This window comes from Astatotilapia calliptera, chromosome 20 (assembly GCF_964374335.1).
Source record: "Astatotilapia calliptera chromosome 20, fAstCal68.1, whole genome shotgun sequence".
In the NCBI taxonomy this organism is placed as follows: domain Eukaryota; kingdom Metazoa; phylum Chordata; class Actinopteri; order Cichliformes; family Cichlidae; genus Astatotilapia; species Astatotilapia calliptera.
Genome location: NC_137441.1, coordinates 22,572,666 through 22,590,279, shown reverse-complemented (window position 1 = coordinate 22,590,279; position 17,614 = coordinate 22,572,666). Strand labels below are relative to the sequence as shown.

The following is a 17,614-nucleotide window of genomic DNA, read 5'->3' as shown; positions in this document are numbered from 1 at the left end:
TCCTCTATAGCCCAGCATGAATAGACGTCCCTTTTTTTCCTCTTGTACTTTCCCATTGTAGTGTATATTTCAGTGTTTTTTTCAGTAATGCAACCGTTCTCTGACTTGTATCCCCATGTGATGTCTGTGTACTGTGTGTAAGGTCGGGGGCGGGTTCATTCCACTGCCGGGCAACCTGCCACTGCTTGTGGCAAAAAATTTGAACTTGAACTTGAACACACATTCACACACTGGTGATGGCAAGCTACAGTGTAGCCACAGCCGCCCTGGGGCGCACTGACGGAGGCGAATGGTGCCTTTCCAGATGTGTAAGGTGCCAATTCCATCTTCACCAATGCACCCCCATTGGTGCAAAAGAGATGCAAACTTTTGAACAAGCTGGATGTTCAGTCTCCTCTTTAATCCAGACAAAGCAGCGTCCATGTTTTCAAAAAGAATTTCAAATTTAAATTCGTCTGACCACAGAACAGTTTTCCACCTCGTCTCAGTCTATTTCAAATGAACTCTGGCCAAAATTAGACAACAGTGATCTGGATTATGTTCACATCTGGCTTCTTTTGTAAACTCATATCGTAAACTGTTGCCATTTAACCATATTAGTTGCAAATTGTTCCTCCAGCTGTTTCATTTTAGTGTCACTTGACTTTTCCAGCCTTTTGTTGACCTATTCCAACAAGTGAGCTGTTAGTTACGCTGCTGACATTTGGTAATAAACAGATAATCTTCAATTATGGTCTGTCTTGTAATTGTTATATTCAGAAAAATGGAACAGTGATCGACGATATAAAATTTCCCCCTGTTTTTAATACAGTGTGTGTATGAGCCAATATTTAACCAAGGCTGTTTCTGATCAAAGACAAGCTGAGGACTTACAGCACCAGCAAAATGTTAAAAAACAAACAAAAAACAAGTCGCAATAAAATGGCATTATTTGAAACTTTTTTATTTTATTAAAATTTTCGATGTAAATAGATTTTATTATTTTACACAAATATAATGTAATATACAAGACGAGACATTTATTCATATGTTTAAATGACATGAAGCTTTGATTTCCATTTGTACGCAGAGATGTACACAGACACGTGAAGCATGGCTGTAAAGTTGCTTGTTTACAATATTTAAAATTCAACTTCAAAATAAACAGTCTTACAGAGTAAGCTTGATAATAAGATTAATAGCTGATGTATTCATGGAACCTATTACACAATACTGCAAGAAAATTGACTGAAAATATTTATTTGAGAAAATATCTTTTTGGCCAGGACACATAATACTGGGTGCATATTAAGTTGCATATTAAGGCATTGCAGAGGTCATAGTGTGTGCTGAGGCACAGGTGTAGATCCACTCCTCACGTTTGAGGTGTAAACTCACAGTTTCATTCAACTATCACATATCGAGCTGAGAACTATCATTAACTGAGGGTGTGTAAGTCCCTTCTTCACTATCTAGTCCCCTTCTTCCAGAGAGTGCTGTCCTTTTCCCTCCAATGCCATTCCAGCCTCATAGATAGCCCACTGCAGAGCAGCTCCAGCTGGCACCTTGGCAAAGCCTTTCTCTGAGATTTGGTCTATCTTAAGGTAAGCCCCAGGCCTGTGCAGGGCCACTCCATGGAGGTGGGAGAAGAGCAGTGGTAAGTCACTTGTCAGTACATAGTGAGAAATGAGCCTCAGTTCAGTGGGAATGTCTGTCTCCTCTGAGTACTCGAAAATGGCTGCCATGTATTTGGACAGGTCCTGGCCCCAGGCTTTGGCTCGGCCCACCTCTGCACCAATAAGCTGGATGATTGCATCAGAGCTGTAGGCCTGATCTTCATCACCATCATCATCCTCTGGCTTGGGTCTTTGGTTAAAGCCCCTAGAGCACATCACCAAGACAAAGTCACTTTCCCGGATCTGCCGGCAGTGCCAGGCCATGCTGCCTTCCTCAGCCACGCTCAGAGAGTCCCAAAGATCCAGACACACCTTTGAAGAAAAATAAGTGGGAAGACTTTGTTAATATAAACCGAATCCCATCTCTTTCTCTTATTAAATGCATCTCATACTAACGAACACTTTGGCAAAATGTTGCCAAAACTGCCCTTACAAAATGTGCTGCAAGTTAAGAGATAAAATGTAAAACTGTACCTGAGTGGCCATGTGCTGCTGTATGAAAACACCTAACTGCATGACAGCTTTGACATGAGCGGGGCCCTCATGGCTGCTGTAGCAAATCAGAAGACGAGGAGGGGTCAGCCTGTTTTTGCGCAGTGATACCAATTCTTCCTGATTCCCAACTTCCTCGTGTTTGTTGATGATATCTGATGATTAAAAAAACAAAACATTTTCATGTGCTGCTGGGGAAAGGAGCAGATGGATTAGAGATACTAAATGAAAATGTATAAACGTAATAACTGGCAGTGGTTCAAATACTGATTTTACATGACATGTCTGGGTTGTTTTTGTACCTAGTTGTATGTCAAATTTCTTCATCTGCAGCTTGGTCCTCCTCCTAATGACAATAGCCAGACAGCCTCCAAGTACGGCTACCGCGACCAGACTCAGAGGAAGGACAAAAGCCAAGGAGGGAGTGACAGAGCGTGGAGAGGCATCTTCTGATAACACCAAAGTTTGAATTATTTCTTGAGACAGTTTAGTGGATTATCCCACTGCTTTTCAAAGTATTAGAATAGTTAAAATAAAAAGACTTATTGCATTGGCCACAAGTGTGTATCAGTAACAAACAGACAGTGAAATACGTATAACAAGTATAACTAACAAAGTAGCATTAATGTGTTTCCTATTTTACACAGAAGTCGGCGTCATCTACACAAGGGTGGAAATCTTGCGAACAAAACAATTAGGAGGGTTGCTTGCTGCCGCACCTTCACCTAGTGAAAGCCAGTAACTGCTTGCCATTGGGGAATACACATTTTTCATGTCCAGTGATAGTTCTTGAGAAATTTGTGCATGCATGCAAGAAACCTGCATATGGTTCAGGAGATATAACTTTACAACTAAAAGTACAGAAAGCTTTGTACACACTGTGACATAGTAATTGTGTGAATATGCAGCAACAAAACAGCTTTCCTTACCTTTCTGAGTGTGCACGACATGAACATTGAACATTTTCCTAACTGCATCCACTTCATTAGCTGCAATCTGTGGAAAAAAGTCAAATAGGTGAAGCATGAAAGTACATATCTGACTGAGCAAGTGAAGAGCAAGTGAACATTTTGTCCTCTAAGTTAATGTGTTAGGAGCAGGAAGATTAGGCAAGCCCAAGGATTTGAGCAACTTTGCCAAAACAATGTCGGACTCTGTAGTTTTCTCTGGTCCCCTCCCCAATCAGACCAGGAGTGACATGTTTAGCCGCATGTTCTCCTTAAATTGCTGGCTGTCTGAGTGGTGTCCCAGAAACGATGTGGGCTTCATAGATAATTGGCAAACCTTCTGGAGGAAACCTGGTCTTGTTAGGAGAGACGGCATCCATCCCACTTTGGATGGAGCAGCTCTCATTTCTAGAAATATGGACAAATTTATTAAACCTCCCAAAATATGACTATCCAGAGTTGGGACCAGGAAGCAGAGTTGCAGTCTTACACGCCTCTCTGCAGCTTCTCTCCTCCTGCTACCCCCCCAAAAACCCATCTCCATAGAGACTGTGTCAGCTTCCAAAAAGACAAAAAACAAACTAAAAACCATCAACAAACAACTTAAACATAAACAATTACAAAGAAAGAACAATACAGTATCCACATCTGAACCAAAGAGTAAAACAGTGAAATGTGGATTATTAAATATTAGGTCTCTCTCCTCCAAGTCTCTGTTAGTACATGACTTAATAATTGATCAACAAATTGATTTACTCTGCCTTACAGAAACCTGGTTGCAGCAGGATGATTATGTTAGTTTAAATGAATCAACACCCCTGAGTCATTCTAACTACCAGAAACCTCGAAGCACAGGCCGAGGGGGCAGTGTGGCAGCAATTTTTCACACCAGCCTATTAATTAATGAAAGACCAAGACAGACTTTTAATTCATTTGAAAGCCTGATGCTTAGCCTCGTCCACCCCAGCTGTAAAACTCAGAAACCAGTCTTACTTGTTATCATCTATCGTCCACCTGGGCCTTACACAGAGTTTCTGTCTGATTTCTCAGACTTTATATCTAATTTAGTTCTGAGCTCAGATAAAATAATTATTGTGGGTGATTTTAACATCCATGTAGATGCTAAAAATGACAGCCTCAACATGGCATTTAATCTGTTATTAGACTCAATTGGCTTCTCTCAAAATGTAAAAGAACCCACCCACCACTTTAATCACACTCTAGATCTTGTTTTAACATATGGCATAGAAACTGAACATTTAACAGTGTTTCCTGAAAACCCTCTCCTGCCTGATCATTTCCTGATAACATTTACATTTACAATAATTGATTACACAGCGGTGGAGAGTAGACTTTATCAAAGTAGATGTCTTTCTGAAAGCGCTGTAACTAAGTTTAAGAATATAATCCACCCACTGTTATCATCTTCAATGCCCTGTACCAACACAGAGCAGAGCAGCTATCTGAACGCTACCCCAACAGAGGTCGATTATCTTGTTAATAATTTCACCTCCTCACTACGTACGACTCTGGATACTGTAGCTCCTGTGAAAACTAAGGTCTCTAATCAGAAGTAACTGACTCCATGGTATAATTCTCAAACACATAGTCTAAAGCAGATGACTCGTAATCTGGAGAGGAAATGGCGTGACACAAATCTAGAGGATCATCATTTAGCCTGGAGAAATAGTTTGCTGCTTTATAAGAAAGCCCTCCGCAAAGCCAGAACATCTTACTATTCATCACTGATTGAAGAAAATAAGAACAACCCCAGGTTTCTCTTCAGCACTGTAGCCAGGCTGACAAAAAGTCAGAGCTCTTTTGAGCCAACCATCCCTTTAACGTTAACTAGTAATGACTTCATGAACTTCTTCACAAATAAAATCTTTATCATTAGAGAAAAAATTACCAGTAATCATCCCACAGATGTAATATTATCTACAGCTACTCTTAGTAGTTAAGTTAGACTCTTTTTCTCCAATTGATCTTTCTGAGTTAACTTCAATAATTACTTCCTCCAAACCATCAACGTGTCTTTTAGACCCCATTCCTACAAAACTGCTCAAAGAAGTCCTGCCATTAATCTATTCTTCGATCTTAAATATGATCAACCTATCTCTAATAATCGGCTATGTACCACAGGCCTTCAAGCTAGCTGTAGTTAAACCTTTACTCAAAAAGCCATCTCTAGACCCAGCAGTCTTAGCTAATTATAGGCCAATCTCCAACCTTCCTTTCATATCAAAAATCCTTGAAAGAGTAGTTGTCAAACAGCTAACAGATCATCTGCAGAAGAATGGTTTATTTGAAGAGTTTCAGTCAGGTTTCAGAGCTCAGCACAGCACAGAAACAGCTTTAGTGAAGGTTACAAATGATCTTCTTATGGCCTCTGACAGTGGACTCATCTCTGTGCTTGTCCTGCTAGACCTTAGTGCAGCATTCGATACTGTCGACCATAATATCCTATTAGAGCGATTAGAACATGCTGTAGGTATTACAGGTACTGCGCTGCAGTGGTTTGTATCATATCTATCTAATAGACTCCAATTTGTTCATGTAAATGGAGAGTCCTCTTCACACACTGAGGTTAATTATGGAGTTCCACAGGGTTCAGTGCTAGGACCAATTCTGTTTACATTATACATGCTTCCGTTAGGCAGTATCATTAGAAGACATAGCATACATTTTCACTGCTATGCTGATGACACCCAGCTCTATCTGTCCATGAAGCCAGATGACACACACCAATTAGTTAAACTGCAGGAATGTCTTAAAGACATAAAGACCTGGATGGCCGCTAACTTTCTGCTTCTTAATTCAGATAAAACTGAGGTTATTGTACTCGGCCCTGAAAAGCCTAGAAATATGGTATCTAACCAGATTCTTACTCTGGATGGCATTACCTTGTCCTCCAGTAACGCTGTGAGGAACCTTGGAGTCATTTTTGACCAGGACATGTCCTTCAATGCACATATTAAACAAATATGTAAGACTGCTTTCTTCCATTTGCGCAACATCTCTAAAGTTAGAAATATCCTGTCTCAGAGTGACGCTGAAAAACTAGTTCATGCATTTATTACTTCCAGGCTGGACTACTGTAATTCATTATTATCAGGATGTCCAAAAAACTCACTGAAAAGCCTTCAGCTAATCCAAAATGCTGCAGCAAGAGTCCTGACAGGGACTAGAAAGAGAGAGCATATTTCTCCTGTTTTGGCTTCCCTTCATTGGCTTCCTGTTAAATCCAGAATTGAATTCAAAATCCTGCTCCTCACATACAAGGTCTTAAATAATCAGGCCCCATCTTATCTTAATGACCTTGTAGTACCATATCACCCTATTAGAGCACTTCGCTCTCGCTCTGCAGGCCTACTTGTTGTTCCTAGAGTATTTAAAAGTAGAATGGGAGGCAGAGCCTTCAGTTTTCAGGCCTCTCTTCTGTGGAACCAACTTCCAGTTTGGATTCAGGAGACAGACACTATCTCTACTTTTAAGATTAGGCTTAAAACTTTCCTTTTTGCTAAAGCATATAGTTAGGGCTGGACCAGGTGACCCTGAATCCTCCCTTAGTTATGCTGCAATAGACATAGGCTGCTGGGGATTCCCATGATGCATTGAGTTTTTCCTTTCCAGTCACCTTTCTCGCTCACTATGTATTAACAGACCTCTCTGCATTGAATCATATCTGTTATTAACCTCTGTCTCTCTTCCACAGCATGTCTTTTATCCTGTCTTCCTTCTCTCACCCCAACTGGTCGCAGCAGATGGCCCCGCCCCTCCCTGAGCCTGGTTCTGCCGGAGGTTTCTTCCTGTTAAAAGGGAGTTTTTCCTTCCCACTGTTGCCAAAGTGCTTGCTCATAGGGGGTCATATGATTGTTGGGTTTTTCTCTGTATCTATGAAGCGCCTTGAGGCGACTTATGTTGTGATTTGGCGCTATATAAATAAAATTGAATTGAATTGAATTGAATTAAATTGTGATGGCTAGTTGACTGGGTCAGAGCGTCTCCAAACCTGTAGCTCTTGTGGGCTCTTCTGGGCCTGCTATGGTCAGTATCTATCAAAAGTGTTCCAAGAAAGGAACAGTGGGGAACCAGAGACTGGGTCTGTGGGGACTGAAGGCTGGGCAGTGTAGTCTGATCCAACAGATGAGCTACTGTAGCTAAAATTGCCAAAAAAGTTACCTCTGATTCTGATAGAAAGGTGTCAGAATACACAGTGCATCACAGTTTCTTGTGTATGGGGATGCATCGCCAAAAACAAGTGAGGGTTACTATGCCAACCACATCCACCATGGAACGTGCCAACAATGGACAAGTGAGCATCCGAACTGGACCACCTGACCATCACGTGGATGGTCAGGTGTGTGATGGCTTACCTAGGGGAACACCTCCACTGGGATGCACTATTGGAAGCTATCCATGTCAATGTTACTTTGACATGTAGCACCTACACTAGCAGTCAAATGTTTGGACACACCTTCTCATTTAATGGTTTTTCTTTATTTTTTACTACTTTCTCTACTGTAGATACATACTGAAGACATCAAATATATGAAGAAAGATATATGGAATTATGTAGCAAAGAAAAAAATTGATAAATAACTCTAAATATGTCTTATACTTCTGATTCAAGAGTAGCTACTCTGTGCTGCGTTGACAGGGCTCTAAACCCTTCTCTCAAGCTTCATGATGTAGTCTCCTGAAATGGTTTTCACCTCACAGCTGTGCCTCATCAGGGTTCATTTGTGGAATTTCTTGCCTGCTGGCAGCCCTATCTGACAACTGTTAGAATTTGTGTTATGGCAAGAACTAATCGGCTAAGTAAAGAGAAAGAACAGGCCGTCATTACTTTAAGAAATGAAGGTCAGTCAGTCCAGAAAATTGCAAAAACTTTGAATGTGTCCCCGAGTGCAGTCGCAAAACCCATCAAGCGTTATAATCAGTGATGGGAATGACGGCGTTACTTTTTTCAGTAACGAGTACCGGTAATCTAACTAATTAGTATTTCTATCGTTACAACGGCGTTACTGTTACTAACAAGAAAATGCGGTGCGGCCGCGTTACTATTTTCCAACAAACAGACGGTTGAAGCTGTGTTCAGCTTTCCACACCTTGGGGTGAGATAGACTGCAGAGTGAAGGCAAAAGGGCCAACGAGTGCATCTCCGGGAACTCCTTCAAGACTCTTGGAAAACCATTTCAGGTGACTACCTCATGAAGCTAATCGAGGGGAATGCCAAGAGTGTGCAAAGTAATAAAGGGAGCCTATTTAAAAAAAAACAAAACTAAAATCTAAAACATGTTTTGAGTTACTTCACACTTTTTTGTTTACTAAATGATTCCATATGTGTTCATTGATAGTTTTGATGTCTTCAGTGAGAATCTACAATGTAAATAGTCATTAAAATAAATAAAAACCATTAAATCAGAAGGTGTGTCCAAACTTTTGACTGGTAGTGTACCTAAGAATTATTGCAGAACATGTATATGCTTTCATAGAAACGGTGTTCCCTAATAGCTGTGGGGCTCTTTCAGCAGGATAATGCACCCTGCCACAAAGCAAAAATGCTTCAGGAATGGTTTAAGGAGCACAACAACAAGTTTGAGGTGTTGAACTGGCCTCTAAATACCCTAATCCAATCAAGCCATGCATGTGCTGGTTAAACAAGCCAGATACCAAAGCACACATTCAGGAGTGGTAATAAAGTCCATGCTTCGATGGGTCAGGGCTGTTTTGGCAGCAAAAGGAGATTAACACAATATTAGGCAGGTGGTCACAATGATATGTGTGATCTTCGTATATGCATTTCACAACCACTTATTTGCTAACTTTGATTGTGTGTGTGTGTGTGTGGGGGGGGGGGGGGGGGTTGAGCTGTTGTATCAGACAAAGTTAGCTGTTTCTGGGAAAGAGAACAATGAAAGTGCACAAAAACAGGAAAGCTGCTGTCCATAAAAATTGAACGGTTAGTTAAAAGACAGTAAAAGAATATGAAAAGACCTACAATGTCATCACCTCGCGCAATATGACTGATGAGCAAACTATTTTCTGATGAAATCCACACATGTGGTAAAAAGATTTGGGGGAAAAAGTCAATAAACACAAAGTCCATTCAAGTATTCAAGTTTATTCATCAACCAAGTCTTTTGGTGGAAAGCAGTTATACTTATGTCCACATATACTATAAACAGTGTTAGTCATAATTCTTTTACCTCACAGGTGTAATTGGTTCCTTCTTGAAGGTCGCTCAGCTGATAGCTATGGTGAGTTTTATTTGTAGTCAGATCCTAAGATGATGAAATTAATGCTTGTTACATTTATAAAGAGAACCTAAATGATCAGAAATATCTAAAAATAAATAAAAGGCACTGACTGAAACAAAGGTGCAGCACAGGAAATTACTTACCGGTATTATGTTGGTGTATTTTTTCCTGCCATTTATGTAACACAGCGAGAAGTAGCTTCTTATTCCCAGATTTGGAGGAGCCAAGTTAAAGGTCACAGTGATGGCACTGCCTTCCTGCTGAACCTCAATATGTTTAGGGTACCAGTCTGTAACCAGACCATAACATAATGTCATGAATAAAGCAGATCTTTGGAGAAAGACTGTCACAGACTGGACTTCACAGGAAAATAAGTTTTCTCACCATTTTTACACTGCTCAAAGCCATTCTTCTCTGCACATGCTGCAAGAACATGAAGCACATGTTACTCTAAATATTGATTTAATGCAGTGTTGACAGAATAGCAGAGCTGATTGGTGGCAAAATATGTAAATTTATGATAATGCTATTCACTGAAGTTTGACCAAAACTAAAAAGGCAGATTTAAATAATAAAGGTCACCAAACAGCATCTTACATCGTGTAGAGAAGATCTCACTGCGGTAGAACCTCTCCCACTCCTCAGGCACTGGCAGAGCCATGACAGTAACAGCATACTGGGATCCAAGGGAGAGGCCGGGGAACGGGTCTGACTTGTACACCTGCAGAATAGCATGGGCACATTATACACTTCATATATGGTTTGGGGCAGTGAACTGTGATCACAGACGATGGTTCCTGTGCTCCTGAGCTCATGCAGGGATTTCAATGACAGAATCGTGTCTGTTTTTAATGCAACGTCACCCAAGAGGGTCCATGAGGGTCCGGAAATTTCAGCCTTGTCCCCTACTTACTGAGATTTTTTCAGATTCTCAGAATCTTTAGATTAAATTGTGTACTATAGATGAGATATTTAATCTTCTCAATTTAAAACTGAAACTATTCTGAAAGAGGAATTTGTAGATGCTGCCTTTTTCCAGATCAGTGAACTTCTGCTCATCTTTACTTCTGAGACACTTTGCCTCTCTAAGAACCTCTTTTTATACCCAATAATATTACTGACCTGTTGCCAGTTAACCTAATGTTCCTCCAACTGTTTACTCAGTTCAGATTTTTTATGTTTTTCCTTGTTTGCAAATCATTGCATTGTGTTTTTATTTAAATTTTAGGCAATATCGCACAGGGGAACTTTAGTGTGAAAGAGCGATTCTTCGTCAAGAAGAAGTAAAAAGAAGCTAGTTACATGTTGTTGTTACTGTCAGTAGTGTTGCTGCTTTTTCATTCTTTGAGACTTACCAGTTAAAAAAATTGAATGGAGCTATTCATTGTTTGTCCATGTGGTTTGAATATATGTAAATAATTTAAGTCCACTGGGGACGAGCTTGTTAAAAAAAGGCTTCATCTATAAACAATAGTCTTCTATGTCCTGCCTCATATTTACAGCATTTGGATGATCTTTAGTATAAAATGTTAAACTATTTCCTCCAAGGACATGTTGTCAGTTTTATGTTTGATCGTAATCTCATCCAGAACATTATTTTGTTTTATTCTGTATTCAGTGTTTTGCAGTTTTCACCCCAAAACTGAAAGATGCTGTTTAAGCTCTGGTTCAAGGGAATGTAACTGAGAAAAATTTAGAAACCACTTGTAACTCAAAACATTTGTAAATGGAAATATATCCACATGAAGCCAGTTATTGTCATAACTAGCTGTAACTTAAAACTTTAAAAGCTTCACGTTTTCTTTGTGTGGTCTAACACAATAAAAGGAAAAATAACACAGCCAAAGGCCAAAGCCAGCGGGGCTCTTCCTACCCGTTGAGCATGTGAAGTTGGGAGGGATAAGTTGCGGTGGAAGAGAAAGAGCTGACAGGCAACGCTAGTCCCTCCCAGAGCCTGGAGGGACACCTGAAAGCCACGAAGGAAGGCGATCCCTGCAGCAAACACAAAAGAAACAAAGAATTAGCAACAACCCTTCATCAAACTTGCACACTGTGTGTACGAGTGTTTACGTCTGAGAGTTTGTTCTTTCTTTTGTTTTTTTATCAGGCTCCGACGTTGTCATGTGTCAGTGCCTCAGTCACATAGTACAATAAGAAAAATAATTTTGGAGACATCTCGCATATGTCTCATAATTGAAGTCAGATGTCTTTTTTAACCTCTCATAATAATAAAGAAAAACAAATCATAGATATCCCACCACCAAGTGAAAAATTACTCTTTTCACTTAGAAACTTAGGATACGACATGATAAATGATAGGTATATATTCTCAATAAGCAAACAAATTTTACCATAGTAACTGGGTTTCCAGGAGACAATGATGGTGTCAGATTGGGAGTTTGAGTCATTTAAAAACTCAACCTTCACATCATTTGGTGCTTGGACGTAGTGTTGACAGATTTTAGGGTCTTCATTTCCCAGCAGCTCAAAACATGGCCATGGAATACAACCTGAAGAGGAATAATGAGGAAAATACTTCAATAATAGCTCTGAGAGGCTGCACTTGCTAATCCCAACATGCTAACACATTTAAATTAATATGGTTGGAATGCTAAGATGGTAATATTTGCACCACAAATAGTTACAGTTTGGGCTGATGGGAATGTTATTGTAAACAATGGTCATAAAGCTGACAGCAGTAATGAAAGGAAAAGACAGATAACACAATTCTCTGACCAATCCTCAGTTTTTCAAATATAATCTATCTGAACTGACCCAATCCAAATCTGGTTCAATGGAGAAATAGGATTGCAAGATCGGATAAGATCAGGTAATCCAAAATTATTATTTTTTAAAATCTGGATTAAACACATTTTAATAGGAAAATAATTTATTTGATCCAGAATATCAGGATTACCCGGATCCCAGCAGAGGGTTGAATTCAGTCTGATCACAAAGGAAAAATCAAAACTCAAAAAGCAATCAAACAAGAAAACTAGACGTGATAAACAGAGTTAAGAGCTGGCAAACTGGATTATTGCCTACTCTGTGTTAGGTATTTATGCAACAAAATATTGTTATGCACTTATTTCAGTCATTTTATGATGCACTGTATTTTATAGATACAATATAAACATTACGATCTTCAGTTTTTAATTAATTAAAGTGGTAAAGAGAGGAAATACAAGTAATCAATTATGAATGTTAAAGCTGATTGCAGTACATAACAGTTAAACCATTGCAAACTTAAATCTGTAGACATGCTCTTAATGATTTCTGCCATCAGCATGTTGTTGCTGTACAAAGAGCAATGTTCATGTTTTAAAACCTGCTTTGTCAACTACATGCATGAACCCTCTCTCCTTCATCACAGTGGGGATAATCTGAACAAGACTTGGTGTTATGGTGTTATGTTCACCATTTGCATTTGTTTCACATGTCACATTCAACATACATCACTCCTACATAACTTAACGGTCACCAAAATTTGGAACCACAACAAAATATCGTTCGACTAGCCGCTAAATTTGGAATGAAGAAAACTGAAAAATCCCTGACAAAAACAGCCTAAAAGGTGAGTTTTTGCTAGTGTAATTAATCAGTTATCTTTTATTTTATGTGAATTTTGGAACCCCCCTGAATCCCAGTTAATCCCAGTAATTTGATGAGCCGGATTTGATAATCCTCAAAAGTCTGTACCTTGATCAGCATACATTCATTCTTGTTTGAACTACTGGAACAAAATTGAGCGGTATTACTCGATCCATGGAAGGAAAAAAATGTATTACCAAACCCAGACAATTTTCATCTTTGGAACGACCGGGCAGTGGGGAACATGACTGTCTAAAGCAGATTTAATATTAGTCATGGTGTTAGCATCAATTAGACAAGCACTAGCTGTAGTAATCCTGATAAATGTACTGCAGTTTTAATACTTCTAGACATTATTTGACATGTACATGTGCAAATTCTACACGATGCCTGTTTATGGGATGAGTGCAATACAACTATGTTGTCTTTATTTTTGTATTTTTTTAAACCTTTTTTTGTGGATTCAGCTAAATAAAAGAGAACAAATTGTTGTTTTTGTGCCAAGCCGGTTGTAAAAAAAAACAAGGAAAAAAAGAAAGAAAAAAGATATATTTTAACACTGATTCTTTGCAAAATTCTCAGTAGCATGTAGCTACAACAATCACTCATCCATTGATTTAGGGGTCTTTTTTATGCTTGAATGATTCATAGGTCAGTGTGAAGTGGCTAAGCAAACAAAAAAGCATTCCTTGGGACTTGAGTGAAAATGAGTGTAAAAGCAGCCAAAAGAAAAACTTTGAAAAACCTCCAGAAAGAAACTATTTCTCAAAAGCACTTTTAAAAGCTAAAAGACCGATTAATCCTCTGGGGACCATGAATAACCAAATTACATGGAGATTTGCTGACAGCTAAGCAAAGTTTTGTGTTGACATGGATCTAGTTGGACCAACAGCTGCCAGTCATTACGTTATAAAAAACATATTGGCAGCAGTCAGCTGTAGTGCCTCAGCCTCCAAGTAGATGCACCTATGTTATGAATGTCAAAATACTGGGTTGCCTTATTCTTAAGTTATCGCATTCAGAAGGCTTGACCTCTAACCTGCTGGTCTGAAGCATTCAGCTATGTGCTAGTGCAGTGCCAAGAAGGAACTGGTGTTGAAACTGTGATGATCCTAGTGAAACAACCATTGATCTGAGAAGCGTTATGAGGTAATTAGTCTGTCATTCTACAGAGAGAAATATTATTTACAAATGGAAAACACTGAAGACAATGTTGAAAGGAGTGGACATCTCTGCCAATTCTGCAAAAGTTAGCATGTTAAATGTTGAAATTAATCACAGTACAATTAGAAAAAGATTGAGCACGGAAGGTGGAAGGGTCGGAAGTTTACCAGGAAAGAGAGAAAAAAATGATGGTTGAAGCAGATGCTGTGCAGAGATAATAATTACAAGGTGAACCACATTCTTAGCACTGTGGAAATAGGTGTGAACCAAGTTCATTCAAACCTCAAACTCAGATAGAGCTCAGATATTTGCAGTATGATGTTTGAACCTGACTTACTTCCAAACCTTTCCATGGATTTAAAGCCCAGAGCCTTTCTGACATCACTCCTGGTTATTCTGCAGTATTCACATGCTGGACCGCCCTGCATAGGAGAAAATAAAGAGGTCAAACTGTACACACTCATCTATATCTCTTTCGTAGTTTTGTGCACACAAGGTTCAATTTGACCTTCCCTTTAACTTTATAATGAAAAGCAGGACTGTGTACAATCCCTGTTCAGCTGCCAAAAGTGAGGAGGAGTAGGGAAGGGAAAAATGTGACTTAATAGCAGCAACAATTAAGTCACATTCCTGCTTCCCAACAATGAACTAATATCCTTTGGCAGTTTTGCTTTACTCTTCATAGAGCTTAAGTTTCAGTAACTTACGTATCTGAAATGTATCTGTCCAACACTATGAAAGCCTTCCATGAGAGACAGTCTGAAAACGTTCAACTGTGCACTCTTCCAAAGTGTGTCTTTATCCTGTCTATCTCCCCTCACCCCCAACCGGTCGTGGCTAATGGCCACACTTCCTGTTAAAAGGAAGTTTTTCCTCCCCACTGTTGCCAAAGTGCTTGCTCATAGGGAGTCATGTGATTGTTGGGGTTTTCAGTGTTTTCTCTTTATTATTTTGGGGTCTTTACCTTACAATATAAAGCACCTTGAGGTAAGTGTGGTGTGATTTGGCGCTGTAAAAGTACAATTGAATTGAAAAGAATTGTATTGTAAGAATTGTAAGAATTGTATGTTCAGTTTGCCTGCCATAAAAAAAGGTAGTGCACCACTTCAGTTCAGTTCAGTTGAGTTCAAGTAACAATCATCAGAGGTGCTTTGATTTCCAAACATCTGCACATAGTTACCTATCACAGCTTAAACAGTGGATCAGCACTGACAACCCTTCATGGTAAGTTTGGAGAACCTTGTTGCTATATTACAAACAATATGGTTCTTGTTTTTGTAAGATTCTCCATGTAAAATCTGATTCCCATCTGTACAGTATGTGCTGCGGCTTGTTCTTGTGTTTAAACAGTGGATGCTTCTCAACATACTGTGTAGTGAAGGCACTGATCAGGGTTGACTCACTGTGCTCTGCTGTTGAGTGAACATTATCAATGAAGAGCAGGACAGTGCATTTCCCAAAGCATCGCTTTTACAGGGTGTTTGTGTAATTATAGTTAATGCTGCTTCACACTCAAAGCACGCTAAATTACAGAAGGACATATTTGACTTGTTGGAGCAGTGAAAGTGTGACTGGGTCACTGAATTTGTTATAGTTTCTCTGTAATAAAACAGCTGTTTACCTCCACCTTCTGTGAAAATGAAAGTCTGGTGTGCCCCTAGACAGATATAGCACTGGCTGTTGGTGTTTCTGTCATTAAGAAATTGTTTGATCACTTTCTTACACTGCTGACTTGCTCTACAGGTTTTAGAGATCATGACTAATAGGATGATAAAAGAGAAACCGTGTGTGCGGAAGGTTAGGTAGAAAGTCTGCGTAGCCTAAACCTTCGTTTTCTGGAGCAAACCAGCTGAGCAAACATGGAGGAAGTCTTAATCCATATAAAAAGCCCACACAAATTAAGTTTTGGAGAAAAATCAAAGTCTAATTTCTACAAGATGACTGAGTGCCCCACTTTTCATTAATCAAAATAAAATTGAAAGGAATACGTGAGCATGGCCCTTTGGTTTAACCATCTCACTGTGGTATGGTAACCCAGGGGTAATATCTTTTCAAGTAAAAACACTGCATTACTGACAGCAAATCTGGCTCAAATAAAATCAACATTTTGGATAATCGCTCACGACTGGATCCATTTTAATGAGTTGCATCATAAATCTCTGTGGCACAAGCTCCAGTGAAAAGTCTCCAAATGCTCTCCTCCTTTGCTTTTTAAACTTTTTCACATTTAAAATCTCTCCATATGCGGGTGATGAATTTATCTTTGTGCCGGGAAATCATTACAACTCCCCCCTCCCCTCTTCTTCTTGTGACACCTAAAACTAAAGGTAACTGCTGCAGATTTCCTTCTCTGATAATAACAATCATAGGTTCATTATGTGAATACACACCACACAGTCATCACGGTATAATCTGTTTACAGCCAGTATGTGTAACTCCAGCCAACCTAAATAACGCAGTGAAAACATTCCGACATCCACCGAGAGTGTGGACAGATTGAAACTGTTGGAGCTTGTAGTGTGAGACGATAGCATGAGAAAATCCACTCAAGCCCCCCTCAATTTCTAACTTGATTTATGTTCAAGATTACAGGGTTACACACACACACACACACACATTAAAGGAACATAAGATTTGTTTCTTAGATGATAACAAATATAGGAAATCTTGTACACGTCATACTTTCCACTACAGAGAACAACATACCCACTGAAGGGGCGGGAAATAAAATGTGACACCTGGGATTTTAAACCATGCAGCAGTTTGACGGTTTAAAATGAATTTTTTTCCCTACTAAATTTGGATCTTATATTTGAAGAATTGAGGATGTCATTTTCTGTGTAACTCATCAGTTACGCAGCAGGAACTCAATCTGCAGGTTGTTTATTTGCTATTCTTTAGATTTATCTTGCGACCACTTAACGAAGACCTAAACTTTTCTTAAAACCAGGACAAACTGAATAATTCTCTTAAAAAAATGTGTTATGTGAATTATCTTTAGTCGGGAGTTTTTCTTACTTTTCAAACAAAGGCTGAGAGAACATCTGTCACAAAACAAAAAATAAAACATGATGCTGCATATTGTACGAATTATACAAAGTTACTGAATTAAGGTGAGTTAACATTTGACTATGAAGGAGATACAACCTCCAGCTTACCTGCTGGATACAGTCCAGACTGCAGCTCTGAGGGGTGACAGGAGCAGCTGTGGCCTCAGCCTGACAGCAGAGCAGCTGACAAAGCGTCAAAAACAGGTACAAAAGCTTCCACATGCTTCTAGGGCCAGGACCTCATTGTCATGGCGAGCACTGGATCTCAAACTCTCACCGACACTCTGGCAGCTGAAGCACCTCCAAGTTGTGCTCGAGCATTAAGTGACAGCAACCTTGGAGAAGGAAGAAAGACGTGGAGGGGAGTGGTATCTTCAGGCTACACGGGAGGTGTGGCCTATAAACTCCCTGTACATGTTGGAACAGCTCTGCTGCCACAATAAGTTATTAGA

The 17,614-nt window shown here is 39.5% G+C and overlaps 1 protein-coding gene across 2 annotated transcripts; it reads right to left on the bottom strand.

Moving 5' to 3' along the window:
• Window positions 1–927: 927 nt before the first annotated feature.
• Window positions 928–17,502, bottom strand: LOC113013262 (interleukin-17 receptor D). Of its 2 annotated transcripts, none has more exons than XM_080294904.1 (12): window positions 17,271–17,502; window positions 14,450–14,534; window positions 11,709–11,867; window positions 11,231–11,349; window positions 9,955–10,078; window positions 9,742–9,780; window positions 9,501–9,646; window positions 9,307–9,381; window positions 3,077–3,143; window positions 2,450–2,596; window positions 2,130–2,302; window positions 928–1,967 (listed from the first exon to the last, which is right to left on the bottom strand). In XM_080294904.1, the coding sequence occupies exons 1-12, from the start codon at window positions 17,382–17,384 to the stop codon at window positions 1,452–1,454; spliced, it is 1,764 nt and encodes a 587-aa protein (XP_080151030.1). In that variant the 5' UTR covers window positions 17,385–17,502; the 3' UTR covers window positions 928–1,451. The 2 variants fall into 2 exon arrangements, with proteins under 2 accessions (XP_080151030.1, XP_026009792.2); XM_026154007.2 differs by having other exon boundaries at window positions 2,450–2,593.
• Between the last annotated feature and the right edge of the window lie 112 nt (window positions 17,503–17,614).

Coding starts and splice junctions, on each gene's coding strand:
- LOC113013262 (XM_080294904.1), bottom strand. CDS start 17,384: ATGTGGAAGCTTTTGTACCTGTTTTTGACGCTTTGTCAGCTGCTCTGC. Junction 9,781..9,954: donor TGAGATCTTCTCTACACGAT/GTAAGATGCTGT, acceptor ATGTTCTTGCAG/CATGTGCAGAGAAGAATGGC. Junction 9,647..9,741: donor CTTTGAGCAGTGTAAAAATG/GTGAGAAAACTT, acceptor GTCTGGTTACAG/ACTGGTACCCTAAACATATT.